At 31.7% G+C, this 24,946-nt stretch overlaps 1 protein-coding gene across 1 annotated transcript; it reads left to right on the top strand.

Annotated features, from left to right (window-relative positions):
• The first annotated feature begins 342 nt into the window (after positions 1-342).
• Positions 343-24,724, top strand: Brms1 (breast cancer metastasis-suppressor 1-like protein). Its single transcript, XM_076460298.1, has 10 exons — positions 343-606; positions 5,427-5,517; positions 6,702-6,829; positions 13,881-13,960; positions 15,048-15,144; positions 15,566-15,658; positions 16,950-17,014; positions 18,014-18,044; positions 21,365-21,491; positions 22,534-24,724. The coding sequence occupies exons 1-10, from the start codon at positions 471-473 to the stop codon at positions 22,655-22,657; spliced, it is 972 nt and encodes a 323-aa protein (XP_076316413.1). The 5' UTR covers positions 343-470; the 3' UTR covers positions 22,658-24,724.
• The last annotated feature ends 222 nt before the right edge of the window (positions 24,725-24,946 follow it).

Raw genomic sequence — 24,946 nt, 5'->3', positions numbered from 1 at the left:
AACAGATGGAATTACAAATTATTATTGTATGTCCTTTTTACTTAAATCTTCCTGCAGCTATTTTAATGTTTTGAGCATTTTATTTGATTTAGAAAAGGAAGGATAAATATTTGTGCTTATTACAATATGTTCTTATTAAATCTATAATAAAGAAACAATACTATAAAGTATTGTGTTAATATATAATAACACTGGATCTGTGTCGTTATAGAGCAACTTCCTAAATCATAAAAAAAAAAAAAATTGCCTTAATTTGATAAGGATATTTTACTGCAAACGTTGTGTTGTTTTTGAAATTAGTGAAACTTTAACAGTAATATATATAAACCAGTAATTTTCAATAGATGGCGGTAATTGTAGTGTAAAATTGAAGTTTCACTTGGCGGTTATAAAGTGAAGCTAAACACAAACTATTAATATTGTTTTGTTTTTTTTTTTAAAGTGAAGATTTTAATAAGTTATTAATTATTATGGCTTCAACTAAAGATGATCCCAACGAAAGCGAAGAGATGGATCAAGACAGTGCAGAAAGTGACAACAACAGCAATGCAAACGAAGAATCTGATTCCAGCTCGGGTTCAGGCTCTGAAGATGAGGGAAGTTCAGGTTAGGCTTTTTTTTTTTTGTCAGTTTAAAGCTTGGATTCACAAGTTAAGAGTAATAGTGTTTTACCTTCATTTTTGTAATATGAAACTTTTTGAGTTACATGCAAGTTAAATTTTGCTTTCCCTTAACTACGAAAAAATTGGCCTAATTTCATTTCATTATTAGAGAAAAACAGTAGCCCATTTAACACGTCTATATTGTCCAATTTTAGTTTTCTGTCACTCTCTGTTTGCTTCATTTATGCAGTGTTGATTATTAAAATGCTTATCCATACTCTTTTGATAAGGAAAAATGACATCTTCCAGATAGATATAAAATATTTTTATTTAAACCAGTGTTTCACCTTTGTGGTTAATTCAGGGCTAATATATTGTAACAGTAATGCATATTAAACAACTAAGAGTGGAAAACACTTGAATTTTTAGTCATGTAATAATTGTCAACTGAAACTATCCCATCTTTTTTTTTTTTTTTTAAAGGCCCAACTCTCATTCTGATATTCATTTCTCTCTAATATACTCAATATTTTCTCCCAAGTATTTGTAATATGCCATTTATCATTTCCTAATATCTTTTTAAACAACTTTTAAACTTTTTATAGGCATTTAAATGAATCTTGCATTTTGACACTATGATTCAACTTTCTAAATTTGTAATGCTTTATCTTAATTTACCACTTGACTTTCTTTGTAAGCCATTTAGGCTTCATTCTAGCATTTGTCCTTTGTTTCAACTTGATCCTACTTGTTTTTATTTGTAATAATTTGTCACTAAAGTTTTGCTGTATCAGACAAACCTTTCTAGCCAACTTATCCAAAATTATGTAATAGTTAAACTTAAATGTATGATAATTTTATGACCTAAATTTACTATTGTTATAAAGTATTTAAATTTATTGTTTTTCTGGGCTAGGCCCAATAGTTGAACTGTGAAAGCTTTATGACAACATGTGGAAAGATGTTTGAACTATACATGAACTTGGTTTAATAAATTGCTTGAAACTTGTTCTTCTGTAGCTTTACTGACTCTGTGCAAGAGTATATGACATGTTCTTTCCCACTTGTATGTGTAATAATAAATGTATTACTAATGAACTATTTAAATGGAATGAAGCCTGAAACATGTAGGAATGATGGTGAGAAAATGTACAATTGATCAATGAATATAGTGATAATCAGTGAGATAAACATGCTCTGTTTAAAGGTGTAATAGTTATTGAAACAATATGACAATATTATAGTAAGAGAATATGACACAGTAAGAGAATATGGTTTACATTCATACATTGTGAACAGAATAGTTAGATGTTAGATTTTAAGTAGGGTATCAGACTTGAAAATGCATTCTTAAAAGTTCAAGGTAAGGTTTCGCAGTCTAATTGTTAGAGAAATGTAGATTAATTGTATCATAAAAATGAACAAGATGATAGCATGCTCTTTACCTCATTCATGTAAACTCTTATCTGTTATACATTAAGTTAATATAACTTATATTTATCCAACACGACTTTAAAATGCATACACTCACTATAATTAAAGATGCAATATGTACGTGCGTGTTTAAATCCACGTCGTATCAGGTATGCCATTAAGTCTACTTATATGATAGTCTATTAGTCTGACTAAGAAGCCTTATCTCTATTATTCACACAGTTTCTTCTATCTTGGACTAAATATTCCCTTACAGTTACCAAGTTGACAAGAACTGTTTGATTTAGCTGTTTTAGGTCTTGTCTCCACCCACGTTCATAAAATCATCTCTTATGTTTTGTGATTTATTTTTGGTGGTACATTTTTTTTTTCTCAAAGTATTTCCCTCATAGTAGCAGTCCTTGTGATATTGAAATTTAGTGTTAAAGATGTTACTTGTTTATAAGTGTTTTTATCACAGAGAAAATTAAAAACCAAAAGTTAAAAATTAGAAAGAATTAGTTCTGTATTTTATCACTTTTTATTAAAATTGGAAACATTCTAACATGTATTAGAAATGTTTTATAATTAGATGAGTTTTTAGTTAGTCACGAAACTTCAAAACTATTAACTTTTGCTTATATGTAGAATAAATAAATGAATTGAATATTACTGAATAAATTATATAAATAAGTTTAAGATAAAACAATAGTATTGAAATAATAAATGCATTCTACATTTCCTTAAGTTTCACTGGTCAAATTAGGATAATAATAAAAATAATAATAATACATTTAAAATACTACAGTTTTAAATGTAAAACCTTTAAAATAAAATACTCAAAATAATTATAAATTTTGTAGAAGAATGATAATGAAAACAAAATACACAAAGTGTACGTGTGTGTTCTTATAGTAAAGACACATCAGGCTATCTATTGTGTTCACTGAGGGGAATTGAACTCTTGATTTTAGTATTGTAAATCTGAAGGCTAACCTCTGTTCCACTGGGAGAGCACAAAGTATAAAGAATGGAATTTCTTTTGGGGTAACTTACAAATTATGCACCTGTGAAGCTGGTAACATATTCTGCATCATTATTTATGAAAATGAAAAGGTTAAATGGTTGTCCAACAAAACAAAACAAAAGTACTTGTTGCTCCAATATCATATATTTTTAGCATTTAACAGTTTATTCTTTTTAATATCATATACTCTTTGTTTTCTCTGTGTTAAAAATGAATCAAAGTTATTACCAAATAAATTAATTTAGAAAATTCCCAAGTTTTTTGCTTCCAAGTCAAAGTGCAATAACATTAGTGATGTTTGTTCAGATATAACACTATTGGATTATCTGTAACTGATATAAAAATGCTTTGTTATTGAATTCTTGGTAAGGCTAATTCATTTTGACAATAGTTTTTTGATTATTTGTTCTGCAGCATCATTGTTGCTGCCTCTGAGTTCACCTCAATCAGCTAATGAAATTATTTTTAACTCACTTATAGCTTAGTTAGAAAGCCAGTTAAAGTATAATAGTTTAAGGACATTGTATTTTTCTCTGTGTTAATATTTTGTGTTCTCGGTTGCATGTTTCAAATTAATAAACAATTACGTAGTCTACCAAAAGTAGGGTTAGCTTTAGTTAAAAATTTGAGAATGATAACTTAAAGTACAAGACCAATATGTAAATAGGTACTTTTATTTTTATTTTTTATTCTTACATAAAATAACAAATGTAAAAGTTAGTAAGTTATTAGGTTAGCTATTAAAAATTCCTTTTAATAGCATTTGCATATCAAAAGGGGGATTGTGCAAGTCATGTCTGTATTGACTTTATGTTCTGATAACTAACCCTTTGTTTACACAAAAAGCTGTCCCATTGTGCTAAGTTCCCTTCCTTACTTTTAAGTGCAGCCATAAAGCAATAAATCTAAATATTCCAATATTTGAGAAGTACAAGTTTTGACTGTACGAATAACTGGTGTGTAATTGTCTATTACAATATACACTCATATGTGAAAGGGAAAAGATAAATTTAGATTTATATCTTTTCTTTTTAAAACTTTTCATTTTACCACATAATGCTGATTTCACTGTAATTAGTATCAAGGTAGTGTAATGTAAGTTTTAACTTTAGAAAACACAACAACCTGATATTCATTTAGGAGGTTCCAGAGTTATGCAAATGAAATATAAAATTGTAAAATGAAAAAAAGTATTGCTTTATCTTAACATGAAAATCACCTTGCTCTTAAATTAGTTGGAGACAGACACAGTGGATTCAGACAAGTCTTTAACAGAAATAGTTCATTAAAAGTTCTCAATTTTTTGTGTACAAGATACTTGTAGTATTTAGTAAAAAAAACTTTAATGTTGCTAACTAATACTTAATTCAGAAATGTAGTGAGCATTAATTCTTTAGTTTGGGTATAGTACCATGAACCAACCTTGTGTATTCAGAGCTAGTGTTGTGCAAACAGGTGCAGAACATAAGAAGAGGGATATCTAGAGGTTCTGGATCCCTCATTTTTTTTCCAGGAATATGTTTTTGTTTTTTTTGTTTTTTGAATTTTGCACAAAGCTACTTCCAGGAATAAATAACTGTTCTTTGTTGTGTATATAGGCATGGACCTAGGGGGAAGGTTCCAAATGGACAAACCTTTTTAACTACTTTTTCAGAAAATGATAACTATAGGGTTGAATTCCACTTAATTTTTTTTTCAAAAGTAATGAAAAACCAGACAGACTTCTTTACATTTTCATTACTATATGGTATTAAAAACAACAAAAAACATTTGATGTCAGATTGTTATTTGGTTTAAGTATTAACTACCATAAATGTTTTTGAGATTTAAAATTCATCATATCTGGGGACTACAGCAATCGTGGTATGGATTCTGATCCTTCTAAGCTAATATACAAATGTGAACATCAAATGAGTGTTACCATCATGCATCCTATCTACCAATTCTATTATTAATTTTCTAAATATGATTACAAATAACTATAACTATTTAATTTTGAAATATGTAATGTTCATTTTTAACTTTTCATTTGCATATCAAGCACCTTTCTAGGAATAAAGATGCAAGATTTGAAATTACTGGCTAATGGCCTCTAACTTTGTTTTAAAATTCTAATGATAATTTCAGGTTCCTAGTAAAATAAGTACTAATTTAAATAGTTTGAATTTAGCTGTTTAATTGATTTGTTAATTAAAATTATAAAGAAAAAAGAGAGATAAATAGAAACTAGCTTAATTTATTCAGTCAGAATATAGTTTTGTTAAAACTGTGTGAGGTATTAACCTTTAAATCTATGATCATGTAAGTTAGTGGTAGTAGTACATCTCAAGTTTAATACACATACATATATACATATATGTATAATAATTTTTACAATGTTTTAGAGATGGATGAAGAGGACTGTGAAAGAAGACGAACAGAATGTTTATTTGATATGGCTGATCTGGAAAGACAGTTTATGGATCTTAAAAAACAGTAAGTTTTCTTTAAGTAATAACATCTACTGATTAGTTTTGTACCATGACAAAAATGTCCAAATTAGCATGTTTTTTGTACTAATTATCATTATATATGCTTTGCAGAGGAAAAACAATGATATTCTGATCTGCATATTTCACTGTTCTAAGTGCAGTATTAAGATAGATGTATAAAAATTCCTCTTTTTATGGCATTTAACTACTGAATATTTAGTTTCATGTCTACTGGTTATATTATATCTTTTGCTTTCCTTAAGTTTCCTTTTTATTTGTAATTGATTTAAATGTAACTGAAAATATTTTATGTTTTGTAACATCACATTTAATTAAGCAATACTTATAAATGTTAAATTTTTAGTTTTTTTATTGCCAAGGGTTGATGCATATTTGACATAATGGTTATAACATTTTTGGTTTACTAGTTATTTTGTTAAAATATTTTAATTTTCACATATGAATTTACTATTCAAGAACTGAAATTTTTAACAAGTTTTTATATTACTGAATATTTGATCAGTAATTTGCAAAATTATGTCAAGTTAATTAAACCTGATTTTAAACATTTTTATTTTTTTGGAAATGTTCTGTATCAGTTATTTGAATACAAGGTTTATGTATTTTAGTGTATCATGTAAAGGGTTATGTGAATATACTTGCACATTAATGCCAAAAGCTGGCAAGCTATTACAAATGAGTAGGCTAAAAATCACTTATAAAAATCATGTTAACTGCAGCTGTTTATTTTTCCACATTTCTCTTATGTTTGTTATGTCTATTATGGCTCAAAACTAAGTGTGTAAAAATAGCATTTTCAGATCTATTTTTTGTCTCTAACAAGTCACAATTTAAGAAGCTTTTTTGTTCAATATTAAAACTCACGAAGAGAGACAAAGTAATATGAAACGTTATACACACACAGACAGACAGAGTAAAAAACATTAAAAATTATGGTTTAAATGCCAAAAACTGACAAACTTTTGCAAACCAATAAACTATAAAATTATTATAAAAATAGAATCAACTGCAAATGTTTTTTTCTTAATTTTTTTTCCTTGCAGCTCAGTATCAGAGGTTTGTAAAAATAACATTTCAGGTCTATCTATCTGTCGATTATTTGAATGTAATATAAGTTTTATGTATTTAAAGTGTCATCTAAAAATTAAATTATTTGATAAATTACAGGTTATATAAAGAGCGTTCGAAGCAGATTACTACCAAGCTAGAAAAGGTCAAACTAGGTTGTGCTCCAGAATATCTTCATCCACTTGAGGAACTCCAGGAAAGTATGAGAATTAGAACAGAAGTTGCAGGTAAACTTGGGTTTTGTTTCTGATTTGGTACGGTTTTTAATGCCATGCTTTACTTTTTGATACAAACTTTATAAGCAGTATTGTAGAAGTTGCAGTTTATTATTTGTTTTGATTAACCCTTTCACGACGGGTCAGGGTTGACATGCATTCATAATTTTGTCAGTGAGTGTGGAATCAAATTGTAAATTGTAACTTAAACTTTAATATTATATGTGAATTAATTTCTTATTTAAGAGTAAATATCAAAACACGTTTAAATATAGATTTTAGTTAGTTGTGGTATGTTGAATGCAGCATTGTTTAAAATTAAATGTGAAAATACTAAGTCTATAATTTTTTACAAACTAGAAACTTGGATGACTATTTTTGACAAATTAAATAACAAATAAGAACCTCATATCTTTTTATTTTGCTGAGATATGGCTTATGTACTGATTCAAACATGGTAGCTCCATTCAAATTTTCCCCTTTTTTTTTATTAAACGACCCCTTCTATTACTACAGTATATGACATGTGAATAGCCAATTGAGAGCTTAGAATGTTTCCTGAGTGTTTTTTTCCATACTGTTTTTATCTTTGAAAAGGTTTCTACATTCTTTTGATACAAGTTTTCAAAGAAGTAGGTTGTGTATTTAGTCTACTCAGTTTTATTTTTATAAAATCTGAAAAAAACCTCAGTTACAAAGCTTAATAAATTACAGTGCAATCCTATGGTATCACTATACTAATATTTGTGATTTTTTGGTTAGTCAACTCTATATGTGTATACATACTTTTAATAAAATTTTGTTTGATATCCTCCACATACAAAATCCCACTTATGGTGGATTTCTATATGTAGTGAGGGGACCTCTCAGAGTAGGTTCTGTAATTTCAGTTTATCTCCTGGGATCTGAATATCCACCCAAGTGCTTTCCATGCATGGTGATCTGTGAAGGGGAGGAGAGAATCCTGGTGATTGAGGGGTCCAACCCTAACATGCCATTTTGGCCTGATGCTGGTGTTTGGGTATAGTGCTCATGAAATCCTGAGATTGCTACAGTTCTCTTGTTTGGCATTGCAGTGCATCCCTTCATATGGCTCCATGGTTGGTTTGGAAGTGGGCACTGAAATGCTCTTATTTTATTATGGGTACCTTCATTCATGAACAGAAAAAAATAAAAATAAAAACACAGAAGGAAAACGGATTATTGGAAAATGATCATGTATAGATGTCTGTATAAAACAGTTACCATCAAAGATAGACTCAAGACTGTTTTCTCATTCAGTATTCATTGTTTGAGAAATCTTTAGGGTAGATGTCTCCCTTTTTCATTCAAAAAAGATTAGAGGGGCTTGCTGGCTCCCTTAAGTCAGTAAGGAAGCTCTGCTCAAAAGACATCTTAGCAGAAACATTTTCATCACAACACATCAGATTTCTCTTGAATTCGAAGAGCATTGGGAATATGCCCATTGAGGTTACTCTCCATGCTACCCTGAATTCCTCAAGAGGAGGTATTGTTGAGAGGGTCTTGAAGAACATTCCTGAATCGTAGATTATTACATTTCCCAGCCAAGGCATTTCTATAGTGTGCCGAATCTCCACTCACAAAGATGGAATTATGATGCCTACTAATGTTTTGATTTTGACATTTACATCACCATGTCCACCTACAACAGTAAAAGCAAGTTATCTGAACCATAAGGTATGGCCATACATTTACAACCCTCTCAGGTGTCTCCAGTGTCAGCAGTTCAGTCACTCAAAGACATTATGCTGTGGTTCATTGACACGTGCTCATTGTGGTGGCAAAACCATGATGCCTATGAGTGCAAACTGGAACAACAGTGTTAACTATAGTGGTTTCCACCCCTCTTACTCTAGTTCTTGCCCTAAGTGGATGGAGGAGAAAGAGGTGCAATGCTTGAAGACTGTGAACAATATTTGCAACCCAGAGGCTTCGAAGTTTTTATCTCCCACTCCATCTCAGATGTATGCTGATACACTTCATTCCACTGCTACAGTAGGAGTGGAGACAGACTTTTCTGTGCCTCCAGCACAGTTGTTTGCAAAACATTGAAGAGTCTTTTGCCTTCCATGGTTAAAAGAGTTGAAAAATGTATCTTATCTGTCTCTACCACTCCTGGTGACTGCCCGAGTCCACTTCCTTTGGCTTTGGGATTCAGGTGTTACCTCAGGTCCACTTTCTTGAACCCCAAGAGGCAAAACAATTATTCATTCAGTCCCTCAGTGACTGGAAGTTTTGTCCACAGACCCAGGGCAGGATCCATGGAGGTTGATAGACCTCCATCTAATAAAGATAAAAAAATGTGGGCAAAAACATAGGGGCTCTTCATCCCACTTTCCTCCTCATAACTAAAATGGCCACTTTGATATGGTGGAACTGTCAGAATTTTTGTTTGAATACATTAAAGAGTTGATTGACTGTTGTCATTCTGTGTTTCTCTCCTTACAGGAAACATTTCTGAAATCTGCTGAAGTAGTCATCCTTTGTCAGTTTTCTTTGTACATAAATGACAGGTCATCATATGATGAGTGAGTGTATGGAGAGGTGGTACTGCTGGTTGATTAGCAAGTGCTTGCCATGTCTTTGCCACTTGATGCACACTTGGAGGCCGTATCCATCTGTGTTTTCTTGGGCCGTACCATCACTGTTTGTTCTCTCTGCCTGTCTCCTGAAGAGACCTGTGATCAGTCATACCTTGATGCTCTCATTGAACAGTTACTGTTTCCCTTTTTAATCTTTGGGAACTTTAATGGACATAATTCCCTCTGGAGTGGTGGTGCTAATATTGATTAGAGGGGTTGTTCCATAGACCATATGCTCTAAGAACACAACCTTTCTTTGTTAAATACAGGTTATTATACTTATTTTTATGCGCGCCTGGTCAGTCTTTTACTGTTGTTAATCTCTCTGTCTGCTCCTCTTCACTTTTTGGAGGGGTGACAGTAACCCACAGGGCAGTGATCATTTTCCTGTCATTTTGAGAGAGACTGGCCATGGTCAGTGCCACCTGATCTGTATGTCTTGATGGAAGTTGAATCAGGCCAACTGGACCTCTTTCACTGCTCTCTTGGAACTTGATCCTGCTGTCGTCTGTAAGCCATCAATAGACAATTGTGTGGTGGCAGTGACTGATGTATTGTTCTGACAACTGCTTGGTGTATTCATAAAATCTTGACATGTGTCTTCATGGTATCCTTATCTGTGGTGTAGTTCTGTCTGCCACATAATATGGAAGGCTCAAAAACAGGCCTGGGATATCTTTCATAGGCATTTCACACTCTCAAACTGCATCGCTTTCCAACAGGCCTGTGTACATGCTTGGTGGGTAAGATGTCAAAGCCAGAAGGAATCTTGGATTAAGTATGCAACTAGCATCTCTTCTACCACCATTTCCAGTTATGTCAGACAAGATTCATAAATTCAGTGGGCTGTATACTTCATCCCCTTTTTAGTTTTGCTCTCTGAATGGCCAGGAAGTTTCTGATGCCCAGAGCATCCTTGATACTCTTGTCAAAAACTTTTCTCATACATCTAACACTTGCTTCATCCCTCACCTTCTTAGCCGTCAAGACTCAGGCTGAGTACTCACTTCTTTCCTTTCAAGCTGATCCTCTGTAGCCATAATTGTCCTTTAACACTGATGGAACTCAAGCTTGCTTTTCATCAGTTTGGCAGATTTGATGATATTCACTCTGAGATCCTGTGCTATCTCTCTCCTGTTTCTCTTACTACTCTTCTGGTTGTTTTTAACCAGATCTGGCAGGAGAATGCTTTTCCTGATGCTAGGCACTGGGCTATTGTGTTCCGTTTTTCCAAGCTTTGGAAGGATCCCAAGATCCCTTCAAACTACCATCCAATTGCTTTGAGCTATCTCTGTAAGATCTTAGAGAGGATGATTAATGCTTGTTTTGTTTGGCTCCTAGAATCAAACAATCTCCTCTCACCCACCCAGTGTAGGTTTTGACAACAGCTTTCCACCATGGACCACTTGATTCGACTTAACACCAGCCAGGAAAGCCTTTCTCAACTTATACTACATGGAGGTATGGCATTTTGCAAGACTTCCACTCATATAAGTTGAATGGCCATTTGCCTATTTTTATCAAAAATTGTGTAATGGATTGTGTAGGTTCAACAATTTCCCATTCTTTCCCACAGGAGCTTGGAGTCTTTTATAGCTGTGTCTTTTCATTTTAAACATTAACATGATTACTGGACAACTTCTCCCTACAGTTGTAAACAGACTCTATGTCAATGACTTCCACATCTCATCAGACCACAACAATGAGTTTACCTTTTCTCTCCTTCTGCATACACTTTTTTTCCATGAACAGGGTATTCACCCCAATCCCTAACTTCTTTTTTTATGAAGTTGTGTTTCATGTGATCCCCAAGGCAAAGTCCTTGGAGTTTATATTTGACTGTAACCTGACTTTCATTCCACACTTCAAGTGTACAAGGGCACCGAATATCCTCCAAGTCCTCTTTTTTACCTCTTAAGGAGTGGATCGATGTTCTATACACAAGATCTATAGTGCCCTCATTGAATCTAAACTGGATTATTGGTCTCTAAAATTGTTGGACATCCCTCACCATTTAGGGCTTTAGCTCTGCATGGGGGCTTTCTGCACTTCTTCAGCATAGAATGTGTTGACTGAGTCTCATGAACATCCTTTAAACTCCCATAATTTGCAACTGTCTTAACTGTATGCTTCAAAACTTTTTTTTTATCCTTACCACAGTGCTCCACCTGGGATTTTGTTTTCCTCCCTCAGTGGGCCATGCTTTTTCAGAATAGACTGTGTGCCATTGTTCCTTTTAGCTCTCGTATGCGGGTGCATTTAGCCGAATTGGGTCTGTCCGTGGAAGACATTGCCATCTCCCTAAGTCATCCCATCCTACTAGGGCTTATCATCATCTTCAGATGTGACCTTTCTTTGAATCATCTGAAGAAAGTGAATATTCCCAATGTGAAGTACCTTCTTTTATTTGCCAAACATCTTTTGACCATTCTTCCATTTCCATTTATACGGATGATTTGAAATAAGGTGACTCTCTGGGCTCTGTCATGGTTAGTTGTAATTCACTAGTTGAACACAGGATCCCCTTTTACAGTTTCTGGGCTCACTGCTGAAATGTATGCCATTACTCTTGCCCTGGATCACACAGAAGCTATGCAGTACATGGACTGTACTATTTATATCGACATGCTTAGCTCTCCACTGGCTCTGAAATCAAATTAGTTCTCACCCTATTCTTGTCGATATTAAAAATTGACTGACCCATTTCTCTTTATCATCTACTTCTATCCGATTTTTCTGGATACGAGGCCACATTGGTAGCTCTTGGAAACGAGCTCACTGACATTGCAGCTAAGTCTGTCTCCTCTGGTGCTACGTATTCCATACATGGATTATGGCCCTGTATTCTGAGCTTAGCTCTGTGCCAGTTAGCAGTCGACTTGGAGCGAGTGATGCAATAACAAACGTTTCCAGAAAAAACTTCTCTTTGACTTTGGCCATTTTATTTCCTTAAGGATTGGAAGGAGGAAATTATCCTAACCAGGTTACACATTGATTACAATTTGTAAACTCATTGTTTTCTTTTTTATGTGGGACTGTACACTAATGTGTGACTCTCAAGTCACAATAGCCCACATTTTACTGTCATGTCATTATTACAACTGTGAGCAACGGCACCATTTTAGACATATTTTTACCACAAGTTTTCCCCATTGACACGTTGGACTGTTGGCATTTTTAATTCTGTTTCAGTTTTTATCCTACATGGGGCCACTGTTTTTGTTTTAACTTAATTTCCCTTTACACTTTATAATACTTTCACTGTTATTTTTTTCACTGATTGTTTGGCATAGATAGCCTAGTTGGTTTGTTTCATAAAATGCCAAATAGAAACAACATCAAGGCAAGTTAAATTTTAAAAGGCTTGGCAATCTATGTCCAGCAACAATTGAGTACAAAGGTCGTCACGAGAAGAGCTAATTGTTTGCTTTACTTCTTAATTTGTTTTGCATTTTAAGAAAAAGCAAGTTTAATATTTTATTTCTAAATATAAATAAATTATGTACATATATATAATGTATAATAATTGAACTCTGACCATATATTACAAAATACTAGTCCACTAAAACACAGCCAAAACAGGGAAAACCAAAGGTCAATTTAATGTTACTCAATATGTGACCTGAGTGCAGGCTATGTAATGTTAGTTAGGCATGACTGGAAGGTCAATATAATAAATCTATATTTTTATATATAGAGTTATGAGACTTAAGCTACTTAGAATAAATATTTGTATTTTCATGTTATAATATGTAGTCATACTAGCATGAAAAATGCATAATTTAAATTTCCTGATTTTTTATGTTGGTTATGAGTGACAAACCCCTCATAATTAGAGTATAGAAATTAACATAAAATATCATTTTACTAAAACCAAACATTTGAAATGTATTTAGAAGGATTTATTGATTACAAAAATAATATTTGAGATTTTTGGGATGAAGTATAGTTTCTTTAATCATAACATGAAATGACCTTGCACCCAGACTAGTAATGAAACAGTTTTTATTTTACAAACAAAACTTAAGTAAAAAATATTTCATTGAAAATCAAATTTTGTGAAGATGCACATGCTGTATCAAAAGTTATAGTGCAAATATTTAATGTGCAGTTGTGCAGATAAACTCCTGTATATTATACCAAGCCCATTGCAAAAGTGTTAATGTGACTCCTAGAGATTTATTATAATTTTAATATATCTAAAGTTCTTTGTGAGGATAATTCTCAAAGGGTTTGAACTGAAAATATGTTTTTGTGTTAATAAAGATTTGTGAATCTGCAATACAAATGAAAGAGTTAGGTTTAATGTTTTTGTATTTGTAAAAACAAACAATCAGTTGTCTTTATGTAAAGATAAATTATTTGTGGAGTTCTCAGATTTGATGAAAATTTAAGAGATTTTAATGTATGTGTACTTATACTAAGAGGAGTGATTTTCTTCCTTTTTCTTTTCCTGTCAGGAATTCTCAGGGAGTTAAAACTAGCTAACATAAAAAATAAATATGAAGCAGATAAGTTGGCTGCACTTCAGAACTTTGAGGTGAGTTAAAAAAGAAAGATTCATTTGATAGTAACTGATTAGAAACATCTATAGTTCCACAGCTGTCAAACAACAAAAAAAAATGAAATGTGCTCAGTTTTTATTTGTATTGTTTCAATTTTTAAAAGTAAGCAATTTTAAATTGCTGGTTTTTGAATAGTTTTCTTCAGAGAAATCTAAGCTAAAGCAATCATACCCATTGTCTGGTTTCCTGACATAACAAGAGGAACTCGGATATTTCCTCCAAAATATTAAATATTTCCTATTTAAGATTAAATTTAAATGAATAAGCCAAACAAGTAATTCATAATATTTCACTATCCTTATAAAGTTAAAGTAATGCTATATTAGGTAGGAGTACATTTGTTAATATAAAAATGATTCATAAGAGTAGAGTTTTCCATAAGTATTATTATTGTCTTAAAGTTAAGCAATTAAAAACAAACCTGAAAATGGGGGAAAAAAAAAAAAAAAAACTTGTTGAAACAAAATATTATTTGGAGTCTCATCTCTTAGACTTTAAACTTTATTGTAAAATGAATAAATTTGTTTTATTTTTAAAACTTTTAAATCACTTGAAGCAAGAAGTTACTTTCCATAATATTGAGTATAATTTGAGCTTGTAATATTAAATGTACAGGATAATGAAGTTATAATAATTAAATTTGGTATTATAGTACTGGTTGTATGTCTGTCTGTCTAACTGTGCATTTCAGTCTGTTAATTTTCAGTATTTCTATGTGTTTCTCTTTATGTACATGTACACCCATATTTATAGAAATAATTAAGGAAATGCACAGATGATACAAGTAGAGGAATCACAATTAATGATTAATTATAAGAAAATGATCAGTGTCATTTAATGTAATGTTTGCATGGGTGTCTTTGTTGATTGCTCTAAGCAGACATTGATGAATGTTACACTTGCAATCAGTCATACTGTCTCCCTGAAGCCAGTGAAATAAATGCTGCATGAGGTACACTTGGGAGTATATATATTTCACATTTTATTTTAGTTTTGTGCTATTCTTTGTTTTTATTTTTATTTAATACACAAGAATAATAAATATATCTGGTGTTATAACAGAGTGAAAAAGCATTATTATGGGATTCCATCAAAAATGATCTGCAAGAAAAAATCCGAAGGCTTGAGGAAGACAGAAACAATATCGATATTACTTCAGGTGAGTGAGATGTGCTCTAATATTAATGATTTTGATTACTTGTAGTTAAAAAATATTCACAAATAATTATGGATAGAAATTGTTTCAAGTAAACAGATGAATCAAGTATCTTGATGTACTCAAAGGTTTTGTTGTGCTGGAACAAACCTGAACTTTAATTTTTATCTTAATGAGCTGTGGTGGTGTCTATACACTATGCTGCCATACAACTGTACTACAAGATTTTCTTATTGTACCCATTAGGAAAACAAAACTTTTAATGTGAATATGTTTGAAACTTATTTTTTGTTTTGAAGAAGTTCACATGTCATGATATTTGTTATATTTTCTATGCTGCGAACTATATTAAAAACAGGTTGTAGTATTGTTTTTCAGAATAACTGCAAACTTGTTTGTATGTGTTGTGTTTTTTTTGTTACAGATCTATGGCATGAACAGGTAAATCATAAAAAGAATAAGAAAAAAACAGACCCGTTGAATCCTGATAGGAGAAGAAAGCCAGTTACTGTGTCAGATATCCTTTCATTGTTATGTTGATTCGTATTAGTGCTTCTAAATTTCTTTTATAGTCCTGAGAAACCTTTGTTTTGTAAAACTGATTAGTAAAATATGCCTGTTAATGTGATTGTTAATAAGCAGATATAAGCAGTAGTGTGTAGATTGTATGGAAGGAAGGGCCTTGTGTGTAGATGAGGTCCAGAAGCATGTTTCTCAGAACATTTGTCTCTCATTGGTTCAGCAGTAAGTTAGCAGGCTTATGATGTTAAAAATTAGATTTTGATGACAGTGATGGACAAAGCACAAGTACCCCATTGTGTGGCTGTGTGCTTAATCACAAATATATTGGGCATTTTAGCTATTTCTTACATTTTCTGTAATAAATATTTATACCTATTTCCCAGATATGTCTTGCATTTTTTTGTTCAAAATGAATAAATAAATGTTTTTAGTATTGTGCTGTAGAATGAAGGCCAATTTTGCAGAGAAATGTTGAAAGGAATGTGAAATACTTAATATAAGAATATAAGTCATTTCTTTAGACAGAAATGCTATTTCCCTTGTGCATCTGCTTACAAGACTTGCATGCTGCTACACTTGAGCTAACCCCCATCTAAATTAATGTGTTTAATGTGGACAGTGCTGGTACCTAACGAAATCATAATGTGACAATAGCCCTCTACCACACAAATCTAATGCACAGTAATGTTTCTTATGCACTTGCAATAATTTCATTTTTTTCCTTCAGCATTACATTGAACAGATGTGTTTAAATTTCTTGTCTAAGCTGAATGGTTTGCATGTGTAAGTGATACATTGATTTTTCTTTCTAAAGCATTTATTATTATCTTTACTTCTCAAGTAACAGTGACGTACCTAGTCCTGTGTGAGAGATTGTGTGATAGGTGTGAAAACGACGCATCATTTTTCAGTTGTACGCAGCATGTGTTATAAATACAGGTGTCATTGCTAATTCATTTCAAAGTAATATGTTTCAGAAAAATAGTAACGAAAAGGTTTCATGTTTTTATCAATAAACTGATACATATTTTAATGATGTATTTGTAATTCTTGAATTTTGAATGGAATCAAGAAATACTTAAAGTACTTTGAGACCAAATACACACATTATTTAATATATATATTAAATATAACGTTTTAATATGTATATTAAATAATGTGTGTATTGAAATATCTCCTAAAACATGTAAAAGATTGACCCAATGATTCATTTGAAGAAAGTTTGTTAAAGAAATTAGAAATAATAAAATAATTTGTATTTATCTGAAATTCCTTAACAGTGTAACGCCCATATATTATATACATGTTGCACGAGAATGAAATTTTAGAAGATTGGACAACAATAAGAAAGGTATATTTTGGTATTTGTTTTAACCATTATTTTGTAGTAGTAGTAAATAAGTTTTATTATATTTGATCGACAGATGAATTTTTAAAGTGCTACATAAGACCATTCAGAACACCAATGTTACTTACCTACTTATCATTTAGATATCTACTTAACAGAATTTTAAGAGCATGAAAAATCTAGAGTAAGTCTGTGTCTGGACTTCCCATGTTTAAACCTTTTTTTTTTGATATTCAATATCTTGTTTTCTACCATTCAATTTTACCACTCGGATAAACCTCCAAACTTACCAAACTCCTAACTCTCTTAAACATCTGATTATTTTCAATTACTTGCTCCAAAGAAGAGTTTCTTAAACCAAGCATCATTCTAGCATCTCATCCTTACATTACTTCAAGTGTAGTTCTGTTCTTGTAATATTCCAAACAAAGCCCCATTATGTCTTTACAAGAAATCCTTATCTATTTGTATAATAATAATAGTTCTTTTTTTACCCCACAAAAATAGAGTATGTAATTTTTTTCAGAGTGCATAAGATAGAACATGTCCAAGCTTGTTGATTTGAATATTAATACCTTTTCTATGATTTGTTTTTGTTGTCATCTGTGTTTCTGATAGTGATTTTATTTGAAGTTTAGACCTTAGGTCATCTCTAGGTCGATTGTCTGTTATGATGATCGTTAATCTCAAATCTCTTAACTTTTATATTTATGGCTAGTTATTGTACATAGCAAGTGCTTAATTTAAAACAATAATGACCTATTTAGTATCCAGCATTCTAAGGACTTGCGAGGGTTATGTATTTGTTGAATATTTTATAAACAAATGATTTGGAAGAGTATAAAATTGATTTTTGACACTTCATATAAAAACAAGAATGTTAAAAATGATTATTCTGTACTTAAGTATATTAGTAAAGGAATTAGCTCTTAAAGTAAAAGGTATATGATTAAAATTATTGCTTATTAGATACTTATCAAATGTATATAAACTTGTTTTTAGGCATTGAAAACAGCAAAACAGAAAAGTGAACGTGAGTACAGTATATTAAGTTGTGCTTATTTAACTTTCAAAGGATTAATAATGTATCTGTAATATATGTATGAATTTTTCTGTGATCTGTTAAATGAGGATTTTAGAGAATTATCCCAATGTTTCAGTATTACAAAGTATGTTTTATATATTCTGTTAATCAATAAATGAGTATGTTAATTATTTATGCTATGGTAGTCTTGTTCAAAATTGTTTCATGTGTCAATAATAAATTACCTAATTACTATTTGTAGCTACCAGTGTTTATCATCCTATGTGAAAAAAAATGTTTGTTTGTTATCACTGCGTGATAAGCACTGCTATTGTCTTGTAAATGAATATTCATAAGTTTCTCAGAGTCATAGATTATTAACATCAGGGTCCTGTTTTGTGTTAAGGATTAATAGATATGGCAAAGTCATACACTTTCACATTCATACATGTCCATTTGAACCAATAGTCCACCTGGTGGTCCTGATGATATTTATCTAGGATAGCCAGAAGGACATTAGAAGCCCTTTTCCATTTCATAATAGGCTATGATGCTTATCGAACCAGTTTAGAATGAGTGCACAAGACTTATTTTCTAAGAGTTGGAAAGACTGATGACCTAGTTTTTACTGACTTCAAGTGGCACAAGTATGTCATATAGCTTCAGCTATTCATCAGCATTGTGTTCTTCCATGCAGGGCTAAAACTCTTTCTGTGAAAGTCAGAGAAGACCTTCATAAATGATCTTGTGGAAAATTCTGCAATCACCCCAGCTTCTGCTGCAAGATCAGAGAAACCTTCATCCCTGAATTGCTTCATGATGATAGAAAGAAGATTGCAAACTGTGTGGAAGACATCAAACACACAAATTATTTCTGGAAGTTCTAGACCATTTATGAGTTACTTTGTTTGGTACAGTGTTTGATGAACAGTTGACAACTGAATTGCTGAAGCACTGATAGTAGACAGAAAAATGACTGTCTTTTAGGGCTGACTCTTAATCATTAGTTTGTTAAAGCTGGTCCATGAGCTGACTTTCTGGTTAGCTGTGTTGCATTTATGTATCAAAGACCAGGCAATGTTTTTATGTTTAACACTAGTTGCTTTTTATTTCTGTGCTTTAGCAGATTGAAATGGTATAATGACACGAGAACTTCTGCTATCGCCACACTTGTAGTGTGGCAGTACAAAGGACATGGGAGGAAGAGATTCTCTCTTGTTCTTTTGCATCCTTGCTCAGTGTGAAGGTAATTGAGCCACAGGAAAAAAACATATATGGTTGTAAAATGATACTGTTCACTTGAAATGATGTTTTCAATACACAGAGCTTCTACCTTTCATATGGTAACATGGTTGGAGCTCCATAATATGATGTTTTGAGGGCTGCACAACAGTATTTGCAGAAATAAAACTGTGTCTGTTTCCTCCAGTTTATAATATCTCATGCCCTAAACAGTTCTGTATGTTGGTGATGTCAGCATTTCCAGTTATTATCTGTACTACCCAAAGCTCTAAACTATACTTCAATGTCTTTATCTTGCTGTTACTCTTTATTTGAGGTCTTGGACAAGTGACCACATTATGTTCTGTACACAAGTGATAGCTTTGTTTTTGTCAGTCAGTATAGTTTCTAGACGTGCTCTGAGGAGTTTAGTGTGTCCATCTATTTTACATCTGGTTCACTTGAACAAGGTACTGAAGACTCCTTAAGGCGTGCTTCCTGCATTTTATTCTGCAAGTGTAATGTTGCTTTTAAAAACAATTGTTTTATTTTCATATCATTTCTGATATACCCACCTAGCTTTTCCATTTTCATATAATTGTCTTCTGTTTTCTCTTTGGACAGATTGTTGGACATTATTAGAAGCCTAACTTTTGCTACTGAAGGGTATTTGAAGGCTTGAGCCAAACTTAGCCTCTAACAAATGACATGTACTTCCTTTTGTGTGACTTGATTTTAGTTAAACTTAGAACATGTGTATCAGATGCCAATTTTACAGAGCTTGTCATCATTACAACATGTGGTCTTCCTGTGAGGTTTCTGACGTTTTTGTAGGCTGATTACTCTGATACTTTATATGCTTTTCCTCAGTACATTAGTCATGTCCTCTGCATAATATAATCCCTATTGCATGATCTATGGTAGTACACTTCAGCAGCCACTGTATCATTTCAAGTTAGTTTCAAAATATTTTTTTTATCCATCTATGTCTCCTCCTTGGTCTATTCATTTGTTATCATTCTCAGTGCTGCATCTTAAACAGTATTGTGTATGTAAATTCACATAATTGCTGCACCTGTTGCAAAATATACATGTGGTTGAATAAACGGTTAACTTGATACTGTCATCTTGCCTTTGCATGAATCAGGAATTTTGCACTGGAGACAGAAGGTTCTGCACAAACACTTTATATCTTGCAGTCTTTCTAAGAACTTCTTGTCCATGAAGCCATTTAAGCTCGTACAATATATCGGGTGTCTCCACAGTAATCAATCCACGTTGAAGAATTGGAACAAAATCTCATGTTTTCGCAGCTTCCAAGAGCATATGCTGTGGCATTCCTGGGCTTTGGCAGATGGCTTGTTGCCACTTGGTGACTGTATATGATACTTATTTCAGGATCAGTTTTTGGTCTTTAGGGTGGTTTTGATGGCTTGGATTTATAATCACTATTCCCTGATTCCATGGTTGACTGAAGTTGCTCAGTCACAAGCCTGGAACATGAAAAGATAAAATTATGCACACACATTTGGACCCTCAAATTGTAATACATATACAAGAAAACATAAAACACTTTTAAATTGATAAAGCTACTTATTTAGAATATGTGGATGCATTTGAAGCATTGGTTTACTGTCTGTGTTCACTAGTATGAAGGTCATTTGATGCCACTTACCACAGTGTTAGAGGCTATAAACAAACCTTTGTTAACTCACCTTTCATTAATTGTAATAATCTAGATCTTACTTTAACATATTTGATAATTGAAGGAAATATTAATTGACTGGCTTCATTCTAACACTCAAATTGCTACAAATTTATTTTTATTAAAATTATTTATGTATTAAAAATGAGTTATAATACGTATATCTCGGTGATAGTTTATAGATTGAATATAGCTGATTGCATGCAGTTTGGTAAAACAAATGCATCATTTTCACATATGATTTCCAGATGAATTTTGAAGAGCACTTGTAATTAACAGTGTGGTAAGAGAAATACACCATTATTCCATGTTATTCCCAGAACAGCAATTCTAATTAACAAGGTAACTTTGATTATTGAACAGTGTGATAATAGAAATACACCACTTTCCATATGATTTCCAGATGAATTTGCTCCTGTGGAGCAGCAGTTCCATGCCCGTTTTGCAGATGGGAAATTACAGTATCAGGATGAGTTGTTCCGAAAAGGAGATAGAGTAATATATGAAAATAAAACAGATTCTCCTTTATTGTAAGTGTAAACAGCAGCTAAATTGTGTTGTGTATTGAAGTTTTAATGTACTGCAGTTTTGCAGGTAAAAGGTGGTTGGTCAATTAATAATTATAACATGAGCTTATGACTTGTACATATATAACTGATTGCTAATAATGTGAGCTATTACAAATAATCTTTTGGTGTGTTAGAGTTTATCACTTGTTTTTGGTTGATATCTTTTGTTATTCATTTGCTGTCAGTTTAATTCATTTGTAACTAATAAGTGTCTTATTTAACCTATAACATTTCTAAAGTACACAAAAAGGCTACTGACCGTTTAATGAGCAGAAAACTGATTCACTAGAAGAATCTTAAACACATAGAAAAAATTACTTGCATTGAATAACTTGGTAATTATGGACTATTTTAGTTATATATAATTATCAAAGTTTTTCTTTCTATTGAATGTTCATGTATACAGGATGTTTGCTTTTTCTTGCATAAGTGTGGAGAAAAGAAGTTTTATTTATTGAAACTTGTGAGTTTTGTGACATTTTGAGTAAGTACCCTGTACCTACACATGTGGTAATATAAGCAAATAAATAATCACCTTAAAGCAACTATTATTACTTGAAATAATTTTCCTTTACAGTTAGAATGCAATGAAATGTTTAAAAAGGTAAAACTTGAATATCAAAAATAATGCGTTTAAGTTTGTACATGAATGTTTTCAAAATTTACCTGTTCAGCTTATGTCTCCATGTAATGTAAATCTTATTTTTTTTTAATCTATTCGTTTAACTTTAAGAAAAACTGACCATGTGATGGTGTGTGTGCACGTGTGTTTTCTGTGCTGTGTATTTTAATGTTTAGCAGTTGCATCTATACTAACGTTTGTGATTTGCTGTTTACTCTTGCTTTTACACATTTGGTGTTAAATATTACATGTACCTTGGGGTTTATTTTTTATGTGCCCATATTTCCAAGTGAAAAAGCTTTTCAAAAATAAATTTCATTTTAATTAAGAATGCTGAAATGTTTCTCATAAAGCCTTTTCTTATTCAAATCTCCTTTTCAGAGCAAACATTATCGCCGTAAACACGAGTGAGATTCTTCTTCGGCGGAGGGATGGAAATCGATTGAAACTTTATATTAGTGACCTACAAGTCGGCAAATTTACAATCAAACATTCTCCTGTGTGACTTTTATAAGACAAAATGCTCAGAGATAATTTCTAGCTTATTTTTAAAAGTCACATGGGTGCCACAAACCAAGTTCCTTGGAGGAAGTAGCTCAATCTTTTATTACTAGAGGTCACTACCAAACATTGTATTTCTTCAGACTAGTGAAGCTGCCTTGAAGAACTATTCCAGTGTATATGGGATTGAAATATACAGACAAACAGTGGGCTGCTACAAGAGGAACATGTACAGTGCTCGTATTTTAATTCTTGTAACCACACTCGTGGTTTCTGTGAGGTTGGTAAAAATTAAAACAGCCTTGCATATATTTATGCCAAAATCATTGTATATAGGTAGCATGTCTACAAAAACACAAAATGATGTTTTTGGAGTATATCTTAACACAAGAAATTTTCCTTAAGGTATTATTTTTTCAAATAAAATACATTACTTGAATTTGGTTTTACTTGTTAGTCATTTGATATGGTGGATCTACGTCTGTAAGATTTCAAAACTGTGAACCTGTGTCTCTTGTACATATTTGTTGTGAAATAAAACATGTTGTGTAAGTTTGTTTTTGTCAATGTTAAATTTCAGATTTCGAACACCAAATCGATAAAACGCCTATATGTGTTTATATATACAGTTATTGTAATTTTCTTTTGGGGTTTACAAGGTTCATGGCATTTTAATGCAAAGGTTAAGTATTTGTGTTGTGTGAATCACGTTTTCTCTTAACTTGATTTTTTATGAATTGTAAATGTTTCATCTTTGCTGTTTTAAGGTTAAAGACATTTTATAGAGTGTATTTGACCTTATGTTAATGACTTAAGTTTTAGTTTTTAAATGATCAATATCTTTGTGCTGTTACTTAAAACTTCTGAGTTTTGTTCTTCAAAAGCTGTACAATTGTATATAAATGTAGCTACATCTAACATTTCATTGTATTTTTACAGTTAATATCAAAAATGCTACTTTTCTAGTTGAAAATATAATAATTTATCCTTAGAATGTGGAAAGTCAGTGTATTTGTGATCATAACTATATAGTAATATTTTAATAATGGAACATAATTGTTTTCATGAAATATTTGCTTCGTTCCTTTAAAAACAATGTTTTAATATTTTATACCAAACCGTACACAATCTGAATAAAATATGCTGCCATTTTTAACAATTTGTGCAAAATGCCTTGTATTAGTTAAAATGTTAGGATCTGGTGGATAATTACAATTGTAAATACATTTGATAACATGATATTAAAGTTCATATTTAATGAAATAAATTTAAAAATGTTAAAAAAAACTACTTGTAATTTTTAAGAATAATAAAATCTATGAAACTTTCCACACTGTGAAAATATTTATTCAGGAAAGGTTTGTTTTTCCAGATTGTTTGCATTTTCAGTTAGAAAACTTGAAATAATATTTTTCTCGGGATATCTGTATGTTTTCTTTTAGATTAAAATGAACAGAAATAGAATTTGCTTGTTATAAAGGTAGTATCAATTGTATGTGATGATTGATTTATGTAACATAGCTGTTGAAAGATTTTTAAATTTGTAATTGTTTCTTTGAATATTGAACTGAAACACAAATTATCATTTATTCAGTATAATTTTTAATTTTCTGTTAATAAGGTATCAATTGCATTTTTAAGAGGTTATTTAGAATTTCATGTTTGTGTGTTGTATATAATTTTTTTTTTTTTGAGAATGTAAAGACCTTGTGAAAATATTTCTGTGCTAATAGATAATTGCATGTATATTATTACTACTTATGAAATTTGCAAAAAATTGATCTTGTATTAATTTCTAAGTGTGTGAAACTCAACTGCATAAAATATGTTAGTTGAAAACAATCCTTCCAATTGCTTCACTTAATTTGAGTGGTGTTGAAGATGAGATACCTAATGCAATCAAATCTAAAGTTACTGTATTAGACATAGGTAAATATTACTTGAATTTTTTTTTATTCCTATGTTTTGCATCTCAAATAATTCAATGTTATTTCATGAGAGTTCAAGACAATCAATAGATGGAATTTTATGATGGCAATAACGAGATACTGAGATAAAAAATAACTTGTCATTGGTTTGTTTGTTTTTTTTGCAAACCTACATCAGTGCTAGTCATCCATAATTTAATAGTGTAAGACTAAAGGGAAGGCAGCTAGTCATCATTACCCACTGCTATTTATTGGGATACTCCTTTTACCAATGAATAGTGGGATTGACCATCACATCATACTGTTTCCATGGCTGAAAGGACATGCATGTTTGGTGTGACGGGGCTTCGAACCTGCACCCCTCA

The sequence above is a fragment of the Tachypleus tridentatus genome, chromosome 1 (assembly GCF_004210375.1).
Source record: "Tachypleus tridentatus isolate NWPU-2018 chromosome 1, ASM421037v1, whole genome shotgun sequence".
In the NCBI taxonomy this organism is placed as follows: domain Eukaryota; kingdom Metazoa; phylum Arthropoda; class Merostomata; order Xiphosura; family Limulidae; genus Tachypleus; species Tachypleus tridentatus.
This window is presented reverse-complemented; position numbering and strand designations above follow the sequence as displayed.

Excerpts from the sequence above, each read along its gene's own strand:
- Brms1 (XM_076460298.1), top strand. The coding sequence starts at position 471 with ATGGCTTCAACTAAAGATGATCCCAACGAAAGCGAAGAGATGGATCAA. Across the intron at positions 607-5,426 it reads TGAAGATGAGGGAAGTTCAG|AGATGGATGAAGAGGACTGT; the intron begins GTTAGGCTTTTT and ends ACAATGTTTTAG. Across the intron at positions 15,659-16,949 it reads AAAGCCAGTTACTGTGTCAG|GCCCATATATTATATACATG; the intron begins ATATCCTTTCAT and ends TAACAGTGTAAC.